Source organism: Hemitrygon akajei, chromosome 4, assembly GCF_048418815.1.
Source record: "Hemitrygon akajei chromosome 4, sHemAka1.3, whole genome shotgun sequence".
Classification (NCBI taxonomy): domain Eukaryota; kingdom Metazoa; phylum Chordata; class Chondrichthyes; order Myliobatiformes; family Dasyatidae; genus Hemitrygon; species Hemitrygon akajei.
The window spans coordinates 94,949,558-94,963,084 of record NC_133127.1 but is presented as its reverse complement, the minus strand read 5'-3'; the positions used below and the strand labels follow the sequence as shown (position 1 = coordinate 94,963,084).

Here is a 13,527-nt window from a genome sequence, read left to right as displayed (position 1 = left end):
TTACGAGAATGGGACCCGCTCTCGGGGTTCCATAACTGGCCGTTGTTCAGCACGCCAAAGGCCTGGCGAAGAGTCTGGCTCAGATTCGGAAGACTAAGATCTCAGGGCTCTGGAAACTGGTGGATCGAGAGTTAGTGTCATGACAGGAGACCCATGTGTCGTCAGGGGAGTCGAAATATCTACGGCTGTGTGCATGAAGACCCGGGAATCTTTGTGAGCTTCAGGCACAGAGCTCAAAAAAAGCAACATAACGGACTTTTAACATCGTAAACCAGAGTTGTTTGTTATGTCACCCCACTCACTGGGAAAATGGAGACACCACTTTCGCCCTTATTAGATAGAGAGAGATCCTGCAGTATGTCGAATACCAGGTGAAACTCGAAGTCTTTGGGGTAACTGCAAGTCTGTATCTTTGCTATTCCTTTGCTCATGCTTCAGTGCTCAGTGGCGGTGCCAATACTTTTTTTTGCCAGTGGGGGGAGGGGGGAGACTTTGGAGTTCTAACATTTTACCGTCATTCATTCTATGGAACACTCCTCTGTTTTAGTGGATGATTTCAAAGAAAAAGCATTTCAGGATGTATATTGTATACATTTCTGACATTAAGTTGTACTTTTGAACCTTTATTTTTAAGGGCAGCAGGGCACAGTAACACATTTAGATAAATGTATGTCTGAGCTAACTGAAGCAAAAATAAAAAAATAGAAAATTCATCATTTCATATATAAATATTAGAATGCTAAATAAGTTTGGATTAATGTAGTTCCCGGAAGGGGTAAACAATCTAACTAAATTACCTGAATGACAATTCATATATAGTTTCTCCACAGGATAACTTGTTTGAATAGGGCACTGACTTTTGAGTAAACAAAGCTATAACAATTTCAAGAAATTCCACAAGCATTGAATGTAAAGCTAAGAAAACTATGGATCATGAAAGGCAGTGGCTCTTATTGATACAATCAAAAGCATAAATTTCCTGAATGTCAGAATATAACTTTCCAGCTTTGTTCTTCTCTTTTCTGAAAAATCTACCATGAAAATTTGTAAATACAGTGGACTCCAGTTAATAGGGCCATTTTAATCAGGGAACAGCTCTTAATGAAGAAAAATCAATAAACAAAATCGCCTTTCTTTATTTGGGACATTATGCTGCTTAACTGAGACAGGAGACTTGTCGAATGGTTTATAGCCGTCGCCTGTCGTGTGTATTTGTGTGGCTGTTAGACACTACTCTGCTTAGAGGGAACAGTTTTAAGCAGCTTCAGTTGCATGCTTGACTTCAAAAAGTAGTGATCTTTTATCACTGATGTTTAGTAAGAAATAAACAGCAAGACAATTCAGAACTGTTTTGCTTGCTGCGGTTTCAAGCATTCAGGCTCGAAAATGCCACAAAACTATTTCACTACTTCAACAAGTTAGGCACTATGAAGAATTTGAAGGTATTGACAATACTCTTGAATGTTACCTTTGGTCCCCTCAGGACATACAGCTCTCACATGTGGTTTCAAGTAGCTGTTTGCATATGATAGGAGCCATACCCTGGTACACTGCTTCAACAGGCAGACTAAACCAGGTGAGGGCAGCCAGTAGGTATCATACCCTGTGAGATAGGGATAAGCCTATTCTAGCATGCAAAGTCAGCTCTGATAGAGTGAGCAGATAAGATCTAGTGAGATCCAATGGCCAGGAAGATGGTTCTGCAATGCTATGTGGAGAGCGAGGGACATGATGAGGCACAGTAGTCATGGTCATCCACTGCAACCAAGGAAAACCTCAGTTTCATTCCACAAAACCCATACTTCCAAGGTCGAGAGAGAGCCTCAGTGCAACAGTTTTTTCCAGTCTCCCACAAAGGGTTCTTGTCATCGTCAGATACAACCAGTAGTATTGGTAGTGTTCTAATTTGTTCTGTATTTCACTTAAATACATAATTTGTCACTCAGTTAAACTGTAGATTGTCTTTTTATAGCTTTTTAACTATTTCCATGAAACTTGGGCTAATTGGAGTAGCTGCTTAATTGGACCAAAATGTACTTGTCCCAATGAACTGGAATCCACTGTACTCAAAACTACACTAAATCAGAATCAAGTTTATTATCACCAGCATGCATCATATTTAGCTTAGCAAAACAGTTCAATGCAATACATAATACAGAAGAAAATAATAATATTAAATAATTAAATCAATTTCCGTATACGTATATTGAATAGATTAAAGATCATGCAAAAAAACAGAAAATGTGAGGTAGTGTTCACGAGTTCAATGTCCATTTAGGAGTTAGATGGCAGAGGGGAAGAAGCTGTTCCTGAACCACTGAGTGTGTGCCTTCAGGCTTCTGTACCTCCTACCTGATGGTAACAGTGAGAAAAGGGCATGCTTTGGATGATGGAGGTCCTTAATAATGGACGCTGCCTTTCTGAGAGACCACTCCTTGAAGATGTCCTGGGCACTTTGTAGGCTGGTACCCAAGATGGAGCTGACTAAATTTACAACCCTCTGCAGCTTCTTTCGGTCCTGTGCAGTAGCTCCCCCCTTAGAGCCAGATAATGTCCAAACTACTAGCTGTACATCGGCTAGTATTTATGCACCATATATGTCTGCACAAAACAGAAGTACAAGCTCACCATGGCACCTTATCAAAATCTCAACATTTCTGCATAACAGTGACTAATTAACTACGTACTTGGTTAATACTGTTTAGCAGTGTTTCCAGCTAAAATTCACACAATGCTCTAAGATCACCTCAATTCATCATCAGTTTAATTGATTACTTTCACCCTTCGCATTAAGCATAAAGTCACCAATATCTAATTTTAAACTGTATTCCTCCTTTACCTATGAAGGCATCAACTCATATCACCCACTGCAATTATACCTCAGGGCTTCAGCAGCCAACATCTTTAGACTACCACCCTTAGGCTCCAGAAACCAGTTTTAAATGGGCCCTCCATTCTTCATAAACTGCACTTCATACAAAACTACTTTTTCCTATCACTATTGATGTGTGATGTGCCATACTTGGAAGGTTCACATACATGGAAAACCTAACAGAAGGACTTTGGTGTGTATGACGACAGCTCAAGCCCAAGGAGATTATGTTAGAAAAGCTCACACAAATAAGACACAGTCTATGTTCTGCATAATCTTGTCACCAAATTATAGGAAAAATTATTACACATAAGAGGGTGCAGGCATTTACATGGATGTTGCTAAGATTCTTCCATCTCCTCAAAGTTCACTTCTTGAAGCAAGAGTTAAGCCATGCTTCAATATTCCTTTGGAATTTGAAACCCATTTTCATCACACCTCCAAATATCTTGCAACAATGACATTAAAATTATAACAAAAAGTTTGTGAATGCATTTCTTCAATGCCAGAGGGAGTACGTTATGACAAAGTAGGAAATCTTAAGTCTAGAATGATGCACTTTATTCAGTGTTTTCCTTCAGTAATATAGTCACGATCTTTATCCATACTTAAAAATAGAAGCCTGCACTATTTTATGGAATCCAGGAAGCACAACAATCATCACCCAACTAAATTTTACTGACTGCTTTCATCACCAGATATAATGCTTTGTTTCATCTAAAGATCTATTTTGTTAAACCCTTTATCTGTTCAATGCAGATTTTGTATACATGTGGTTCTGATCCATGTGGATTCAAGAAAATGTAGAAAAAATAATTGTGCCATAGCTAGAGAATGAAGTTAATGTACTGGCAAACAAATTGTAATCTGCTGCAATGACTGATCAGGAGTGTAAAATAAGAATTTACCTTGATGTTAGTAGTTTCATCTCCTTTACGATTTTCTCTGTATTTCAACATGTGCATATAGCACTTGAGAGCCACTGAACAAGAAACAACACAAACATAACTTCTTATATCTAATTCTTCCGGCCACAAACTCTGGAGCTGAGCAATATCTTGTTGTACCTGAGAATACAGAAAACCTTAGTTGGAAATTTAGGTATAAAAAATTGAACATAAGTAAAAACAAATTCATTTTTATATTTCATATGTTATACAAGGAATTTCTTTCCAAAATGTTCCTGTAGGGCATAAAATTATCAAAACAGTATTAGCTACAATAGTTTCTATTAAAAATTTACCAAACTTTTATTAGTGTCATACCTCTTTTGAAACATTCATGCCATTTTGATCATCTCCAAAGAAACCAATGGTGTGATTTCGAGACAAGAAAGACACAATAGCCTGGTGAGCAGATTCCATATCTTTATGGATCTAAAGTGTTTAAAAATACCAAATAATGAAATGCACGTGTTAAAAAAATACATATTTTCAATTTAATTGTGCGATATTTCCACCAAGAATTTCAGATCTTCGAAAAATATATATGTCATTCGGAAAACACCACAAAATTTATTGAAATTGTTACAACAAGGCCTCGTAACAATCCAATAATTCATTAGTCACTGCTGATGTGATATAAATAAATTGCTTATGTAAAACTATTTTATAAATTGAATTCTTTGATTTCATGTCTAAATTAAAATAAAAATTGCTGTGAAATAATCAATAAACATTTTGGGAAAATGTTGGTCGTGATGGAATTATCTGGCAAATTAGTTATTAAGGGATCAATTTCAAGCCAGGCTTGGATAGAATAATGGTGAAATAGTAAAGATTTATTTAAACAAAAAGGCCTGAATATTTAATAAAAGATCTCTGGATTAAAACTACTTGCAAAACTTATTTTACTTTAGAAAAGTTGTATCACCTGAAAATTTTTTTATTTTTTTTTTTAGAAACTTATAGTCATTATAAAAATTAATAGCACATCATAAAGATTACACAAGCCACCAAAGAGAGGTTCCTAATTTCCAAGTTACTAAAGAAACTTACCTTACTCTACACTTGTGACCACTTAAATCCATATTGCAACACACAAAATATGACAAGTCATGCACAAACCCATGCAAGTCTGCATCACTGTACCAAATTTGCTGGCCTTCTATAACTAAGAAAAATTTTAATTTTCAGGACTGAAACACAGGTATCCAATTGAAACCATCAAATTGGTCTTTTTACAGGCAGTCACCTTTCAACATCTGTGTGAGGAGAGCAGGAAATTGGGCTCCAAATTAGAGGCCATGTTTCCTCATACTGGACGGCGAATGGGTAGCACTGGCAGAGGCTTGGAAAGGTGAGTGGCATAAGGAGAAAGAGGAAAATGAATTAAAGCAAAAAAAACCTAGAATGCTAAATGAAACTGATGAAATCTATTAAAAGTAATGAAGAGTAATGAGCATCACCTTTTTACATTTTGCAGAACCAATTTTACTGTTAATGTAGTATCCATAAAGCCTGCGAATATCCGAATGTATGCCTGAAGTCATTGCAACATTGATTTTATTTCCTAGTGTGTGAAAAATGAAGATCTTCAACAGGTAGCTGGACATGCCTTTATTGCCAGCTAACTTAAATGCTTCGTCACTGATCAATATGAAATATGGATAGTGTTCCTGCACAAAGGCTTGCCATTCTAATGAAAAGCAGTTGGAGAATTCTGTATACACTGGAACCTCAATGTTGTTCTTTAAATGAAGAATTAATGCACTTCGCAATGAAAGAAGATAGGAGTTCCCAAGCCACATACTTTCAGCATCCTAGAAAAAAAAGAACTAGATTTATTAAAGCAATATATGCAAACTATAGATAAAAATGGCTGAAGTAAATCTCTAAATTTTGGACAATGTTCCACATTGATTAAATTTTCTGTTTAAATTTCATAGCAGGTCATCAGGAAAAAGACACTGTCAATACAAAGAACCTTCACAGTTATACAGCATTATTTCTTAAGATAACACAAAAGCACTTACACCCAATTAAAATAATTTTAAGTTGACTTTTAAGCAAACATGGCGGTTAATTTTATAAAACAAAGTCACATAAATGACAATGGAAGAATAAATACTCCTTTCAGAAGACTAACTGCAGTTATTCTCATTAGCAGTACAGCCGCATGTGACCAATCCTTTGCTACTCCAAAGTACAGAATTTGAAACACCTGAAGTAGCACTAGATCAGCTTGTCTCCAAATGCCAAAAACTGACAGATTTGTTCTGTTGAATTGGTCAAGATAGTGCCATAAAATTACATCACTGCTGTAAAAATTCCACAAGACTTAGAAATTATAGAGTGCAACAGTGTATTTCCAGTACCACTTTTGATATTTGTACTTTTATTTCAGTGGAAGCACATTCCAAATCAGAAAGCTCTGGGTTAAGGCCTCTGACACTGGCACAAAATCAAGTGCTACATTGTCAGTTGAGATAATAAAGTCTCTCTCCGCCTAGCACAAAAGATCCAGTACAGAAACTTCCATTATATAAACTGTCAATTATAGTATTGATAATTCAGGAAATTCATCTCAAGGTACCATTTAGGATTATCAACTAGAAAAATGGATACTGAACTACTAGATGTTAGGGCAGATAATAAAAACCTTGTTCAAAGTAGCTTTATGGATATCTTAAAGAGCAGAAATGAAAATGCAAAGGTTGGCAGGGAGTTTCAAAACTTTGAGCCTTCATAATTCAAGGCAGAATACTGGTGAAGCAATTGAACTCAAGGATGCACAAGATGGCAGATTTTGTATAGATTTCATGGAAAATTTAAACATAGATACTAAAACAAGGGTGAAAATGCTTTTAAAAATAAAAGTGAGACACAAAAAAATTAATCCTCAGGCCTAAGTCTATCACAGGACACTGTGGGAAGCAAAGGAAGAAATTGCTGGGCCCCACCAGATTTTTTTTAATCTTCATAAGCTATAGCTAAGACAGCATAAGACTGGAGAATGGTTAATATGTCTTTATTTAACACAGGGAACTACAGGGTGGCGAGCCTAACATCAGTGGTGACCAAGTTACTGAACTGGATGCTGAGACAGGCATTGGAAAGGCAAGGTCAGAGAATTCATTCCACAAATGGCTCAGGAGGTCAAGTTAGTGGGTATATTTAAAGCAAAGCTTGATAGGAAGTAAAGATGGGCAAAATGTACAGCACAGACCTGGCAATTTGAAGGGCCGATTCCTATCCAGTTCAACTTAATAAGATGGAAGCTTGCAGGACCATTGTACACGAAATACTTCTGTACTTCTTAATATACTCAGTCTTAAATATTATGAAGGGTGATATAATAATACATGTTCCTTCCCAAAACCCAAGTTTGCACCAGTATTGTGCTTTGAGGACATATTTTCCATAAAATCACAAGCAAATCTAATAAAGATAAAATATTATGAATTTTTTTCATAAACTTACAATTTTTGCATAATACTATACACAGCAAAGTCATTGGAAGTATATAACCACATACCTTAAAGAATACGATGACGTATTTTGCTCCTTTTTGGAGGATGTCAAATAAAAATCGTTCCACCAAATAGAAAAAGTGCAAATTCTGCCCCTCACAAAAGGTGTTATTTAGTGCATGTTGAATCATTAATGAATCCCCATCGATTAAAAAAAATTCTGACTCGACCGAATCATGTAACAAGCTGGCACATCTGTAAGAAATGTTATGAACATTTAGATATGTAAAATGTCAATTCCAGAGACAAAGTAACTGCAGCTAATACAAAACTGATCACAGATCTACATATCTAACCAACTTTGTTAAAATTTGAGTGATAATGAGTACAGTGGCTAGCTAAATGAACCAATAAGTTACGTGGAGTCCTGGAAAGAACTGAATATGGTTTCAGAAAAAAAAAGACCATCAAAAGAAGCTAGATCAATTGGAGTAAGTTACTGACTTAGGTAATGGTTTAGGAAGTAGAGCTAATAAGGGATAACCAGAGCATAACTGAATAAGCAGTGTGAGACCTGTAGTGTCAGGTTATTTGTGCAAATATAAATGCAAACAGAAATTTTGCAATAAACACTGACAGAAATATGGCAAACAAGGTAATCCACTTTGGATCTGTTAACATCGTCTGACATGCCAAAAATATAACCATAGAAAAGCAACTACACAGAGGTATGGTTTGGATTAAAAATATATAGGAAAACTCCATTCATTTTGGCACCTCCGGCAAGTTTGTATTATCCTTTGATGGGGTACAGTGCAGACTTGGCATTGAGACACTAAGGCTACAAGAATTAAATTCTGAACATAGATTGTCCCACATAGGAGATTGGTGGGTAAAATCAAAGCTCATGGCATTGGGGGGGGGGGGGAGACATTGACATGGATAGAAAACTGGTTGGCAGATAGAAAGCAAAGGGTAACGGAGAATGGGTGTTTCTCGGAATGGCAGGTGGTGACTAGTGGGGTGCCACAGGGCTCGGTATTGGGACCACAGCTGTTTACAATTTACATCAACGACTTAGATGAAGGCATTGAGAATAACATCAGCAAGTTTGCTGATGATACTAAGCTGTGTGGCAGTGTGACGTGATGTGGATGTTAGGAGAATTCAGGGTGACTTGGATAGGCTGGGTGAGTGGGCCGATACTTGGCAGATGACGTTTAATGTGAATAAGTGTGAGGTTATCCACTTTGGGAGTAAGAACAGGAAGGCAGATTATTATCTGAATGGTGTAGAGTTAGGTAAGGGAGAAATACAAAGAGATCTAGGAGTCCTTGTTCATCAGTCACTGAAGGTGAATGAGCAAGTGCAGCAGGCAGTGAAGAAGGCTAATGGAATGTTGGCCTTTATTACAAAGGGAATTGAGTACAAGAGCAAGGAAATCCTCTTGCATTTGTACAGGTCCCTGGTGAGACCACACCTGGAGTATTGTGTACAGTTTTGGTCTCCAGGGTTAAGGAAGGACATCCTGGCTGTAGAGGAAGTGCAGTGTAGATTCACAAGGTTAATTCCTGGGATGTCAGGACTGTCTTACACAAAGAGGTTAGAGAGACTGGGCTTGTACGCGCTGGAATTAAGGAGATTGAGAGGGGATCTGATTGCAACATATAAGATTATTAAGGGATTGGACAAGACAGAGGCAGGAAATATGTTCCAGATGCTGGGAGAGTCCAGTACCAGAGGGCATAGTTTGAGAATAAGGGGTAGGTCATTTAGGGCAGAGTTAAGGAAAAACTTCTTCTCCCAGAGAGTTGTGGGGGTCTGGAATGCACTGCCTTGGAAGGCAGTGAAGGCCAATTCTCTGGATGCTTTCAAGAAGGAGCTAGATAGGTATATTATGGATAGGGAAATCAAGGGATATGGGGACAAGGCAGGAACCGGGTATTGATAGTAGATGATCAGCCATGATCTCAAAATGGCGGTGCAGGCTCGAAGGGCCGAATGGTCTACTTCTGCACCTATTGTCTATTGTCCTGGCATGCTTGTCTCCAAATGTCCAAGAATACATAAGGATTCAGAATGTCCAAGATTAGTACAGAATTTGACTGGGATAGGGGGGCTATAACTTCTGATAGAGGACTACAGAAACTGGTACATAACCAAAACAAAATTGAACACGGGCACACAGAGGCATTATCAGTAGCACTTTTTTTTCCATAAAATCCAGTTCTCTTTTGAAAAAACTGTTAAGACAGCATCAAATTTCAGAACTGAATTTGATGTTATTATTATAAATGATATACTCAAATCTGAGATCAAAATGTATGTGGGGTTAAAACAGATTTATCCCAAACTCACTGAAGAGTCAAATTGTCAAGGGACTGCATTGAGTAAAACTTCTGGCTTACTCAAAACTTTCAAATGAATTCCAAATACATTATGCAGAATTCTTAATTACTATTTATCCTTAGTATCTGTTAAATAGCTTAGTTAGCAGCAGTATCACTTTGCTAATGTTTTAAATATAAATTCCCTGCACCTTCTACGAAATGGAATCAGAATCAGGTTTATTATCAGACAGACAGACATACTTTACTGATCCCGAGGGAAATTGGGTTTCGTTACAGCTGCACCAACCAAGAACAGTGAAGAAATATAGCAATATAAAACCATAATTAAATAATAATAATAATCACTGGCAGTTGTCGTGAAATTAGCAGCAGCAGTGCAATGCAATACATGATAATATAGAAGGAATAAATAATTAACAGTAAGTATATATACATTTATAGAATAGTTAAGATTAAAGTATCACAAAACAGAAACAATATTAAAAAAGTGAGGTAGCGTTCATGGGTTCAATATCCATTTAGGAATCAGATGGCTGAGAGGAAGAAGCTGTTCCTGAATTGCTGTGTGTGTGCCTTCAGGCTTCTGTACCTTCTTCCTAATGATAACAATGAAAAGAGGGCATGTCCTGGACGACTGGGGTCCTTAATAATGGATGACGCCTTTCTGAGGCACCGCTCCTTGAAGCTGCCTTGGATGCTACAGATTTATGGCTATTGCTTTCTAGAAAACTCAGCTAGCCAAAATAATTATAGTTTTTTTTAAAAAAGAGGGATAAGGCCAGAAGGGGTTACATAAAAGAATCAGAGAGACCTTAACAGGGTAGTTGTGGAAAGAGTATTCCCTCTAGCAGGAAAATCCAGAACCAGATGTCAATATTTAAAAATACAAGGTGACTCATTTAAGGTAAATGAGGCTTTTTTCTACTCATGGAAAGTCATAAGTATTGGAGCTTTTCTTCAAAGTGCAGGGTAAGAAAGCCTTTCTTTAAAAAAAATGGCAGAGGACGACAGGTCCTTAAAAGGTAAAATTATTAAGTTACTGGTGGTAGACAGTAACTTAATGGGTACAGTTTCATTGTCCATGATCTTATGGGGGCCAAATGGCCTCCTTATGCTCCAAACTGCTACGTTCACCCTCCTCAATAATTAATCCAAGGCCTAAAAATGCAGTATCATGGCACTAAAGAAAAATTTGAAGAACCTATACAACAACAAAGGCACTTAAAAGATCTTTTAAAAATCAAACCGCACTGCTAGGAAAAAGCAACCGATATTCTTCTGAGTTGACGCAACTCAAGCCATAGATTATTTTACGAAACAGTTTTGCTTCCGGTCCCAACCCATGTGGTTCGCCATCTCGAGGCAGGAAAGATGTGGGTGGGTTTTAAGAACATAGAATAAATACTAACTCTGCTTTATATGTGTAGTCAAGGTCAAACATAGAAACGCCGCGATCCTTTATTTCTAACAGAAATATAAACCGATTAACTACTCACTCGGCTTTGGAAAGTTTGCTCAGCAAAATGTTGGACATCCCTTTGAGAAAACTCAGATGCTTTTGCAAATCTGCAGAGGGGAAGGAAAATTAGATATTAATCAGTGCAAAGGGCCTTTCGATTCGCCCACAGCCTCCAGCCCCGAGCGCTGCCTCTCTCAGGCCGGGTCCCTCTGGAAGCATTCTCAGCCTCAGTGCGCGCTTACCCGCCGGCAACCTGCCCCCCTCGCCCGGGCCCGAACCCGAGCCTGGGCCTGACTCCGAATCCTGCTCGCCGCTCCCCGCCTCATCCAGCAGCTCTTCATCCGACAGGTCGGAGAAAACCTCCTCGGGCTCATCGTCCTCCAGCACCGAGCTCTCGCCTTCCGACAGTGAGTCACTGCTGAAGCCGCTACTGCCTTCCAAAGCTTCGGCCTCTCCTGAATACATTGCTGCGGTACCGTGCGATCCGAAGGCCCGCTCGCCGCTGATGTGAGATTCAGCCGCCGTGTCGCACCAGGACGGAAAGACACTGCGGCTGCGCAACAGCTCCACATCGACCCGGCGACTGCAGTCAGCCTCACCCGCGCACCTCCCTGGCGTGAGCCCCTCCTCTCCAAATAAAATAAACACACAGTGTTATTTTTAATCCATCAATTCCACTACGAGCTGCTGACTTACAAATTTAAAAAAATGCAGCTGTTTTTCGTTGTATAAAACTAGTCAAGAAATTACGTTCTGTAGCAATTGTATTCGTAGCTGCATCACTTCAGATGCCGAGATAAAATTACGAAATACAAATTTGCCATTTATGTTCCTAACTGGGAGGTTCGAAAGTCAACATTGATATGAAAGTTTGCTTTCTTTTAAATCGCGATAAGAAGAATATGAGTATTATTTTATTCAAGGCGTGCGCGTATCTAACACCACCATTTGAAACGGTAAATGGATGCATTTCCAGTTCGGGAGCTATAGAAGTCCTTTCTGTTACAAATAACATCAGAATATTTTCTCAGCCCAGTTAGAGGTGTATAAGAGGATGAGAGGCTTTGATCATGTGGATAGTCAGAGGCTTTTTCCCAGGGCTGAAATGGGTGTCGTGGGCAAAGTACTGGAGAGTTTAACATCGGTAGCAGAGCGAAGGGCGCTGAGTAGGCTATGGTCAATTATGGATAACTCTGAACATCCTCTACATAGCACCATCCAGAGACAGAGAAGCAGTTTCAGCGACAGGTTACTATCGATGCAATGCTCCTCAGACAGGATGAAGAGGTCAATACTCCCCAATGCCATTCATTAGGCTTTACAATTCTACCGCCAGGACTTAAGAACTTTTTAAAAGCTATTATTAATGCTTTTTGAGATAGTGATTTAGATGCATATCATATTTTTTACTGAGTTAAGTATTGTATGTAATTAGTTTTGCTACAACAAGTGTATGGGACATTGGAAAAAAGTTGAATTTCCCCATGGGGATGAATAAAGTATCTATCTATCTATCTATCTAATATGAGAGGGCACGGTTTTAAGGTGTTTGGAAGTAAGTACAGAGGAAATGCAGGGTAAGTTTTTTACGCAGAGTGGTGAGTACGTGAAATAGGCTGTCGGTGACAGTGGTGGAGGTGAATATGATAAGGTGTTTTAAAGAGACTCCTGGACAGGTACATAGAGCTTAGAAAAATAGAGGGCTATGGATAACCCTAGGTAATTTCTAAAATAAGTATATGTACAGCACAGAATTGTTGGCCGAAGGGCCTGAATTGTGCTGTAGGTTTTCTATGTTTCTAATATTGATATAACCATTCTTGGAGGCCACAGCAAATGGAAAATTAAAACAAACACCCATTCCTCGGCCACAATACTTTTATGTCTGCCTGGGGATTGGTGCCCAGTGGTTTTCTACAGGCATCTGTTTTGTGATCCTTTGCTCTTTCTAATTGTTATAAATCACTTTGATGAGAAATTTGAAAGGGTGGGTTACTACATTTGCAGGGTGATGTGGATAGTGAAGAAAATTGTTGTAGCTTACAATTGGTAAGATGCAGAACTGGGTAGAGAAGTGGCAGATGCCATTCAGTTCAGGAAAGCGTGAGGTTGAAGTTAGAGTAGGTTTTAGCAGTGTGGAAGAACAGAGGGATCTTGCAGTTCTTCTGGTGCAAGTTGGTGGGAAGAGCTTTGTACCACTCAATAGTGAGAGATACATATTTACTCTCTCCATATTATGAAACTACCAGGCTCTTGCAACCTGTGTGTTTTGACTTTAATAAACCAGATTATCAGTGTGGAGGAACAGAGGGATCCTAGTTCTACATCCATAGGTTCTTCAAAGTTGCCACCCAGTTGACAGCATGGTTAAAAAGGCATTAGATATATAGTCCCTCATTAGTCAGAGGATTGAGTTCCAGAACCATGAGGTAAT

The 13,527-nt window shown here is 38.5% G+C and overlaps 1 protein-coding gene across 1 annotated transcript in view; it reads right to left on the bottom strand.

Annotated features, from left to right (window-relative positions):
• LOC140726543 (probable ATP-dependent RNA helicase DDX60) overlaps positions 1–11,649 on the bottom strand; it is an 80,677-nt gene extending 69,028 nt beyond the window's left edge. The window contains exons 1-6 of the mRNA XM_073043075.1: positions 11,336–11,649; positions 11,131–11,200; positions 7,349–7,538; positions 5,280–5,633; positions 4,138–4,248; positions 3,781–3,939 (exon numbers count right to left, since the gene is read on the bottom strand). Of these exons, the coding sequence (XP_072899176.1) occupies positions 3,781–3,939; positions 4,138–4,248; positions 5,280–5,633; positions 7,349–7,538; positions 11,131–11,200; positions 11,336–11,558 (1,107 nt within the window). The 5' untranslated portion in view covers positions 11,559–11,649. The remainder of the gene's footprint in view (positions 1–3,780; positions 3,940–4,137; positions 4,249–5,279; positions 5,634–7,348; positions 7,539–11,130; positions 11,201–11,335) is intronic.
• Between the last annotated feature and the right edge of the window lie 1,878 nt (positions 11,650–13,527).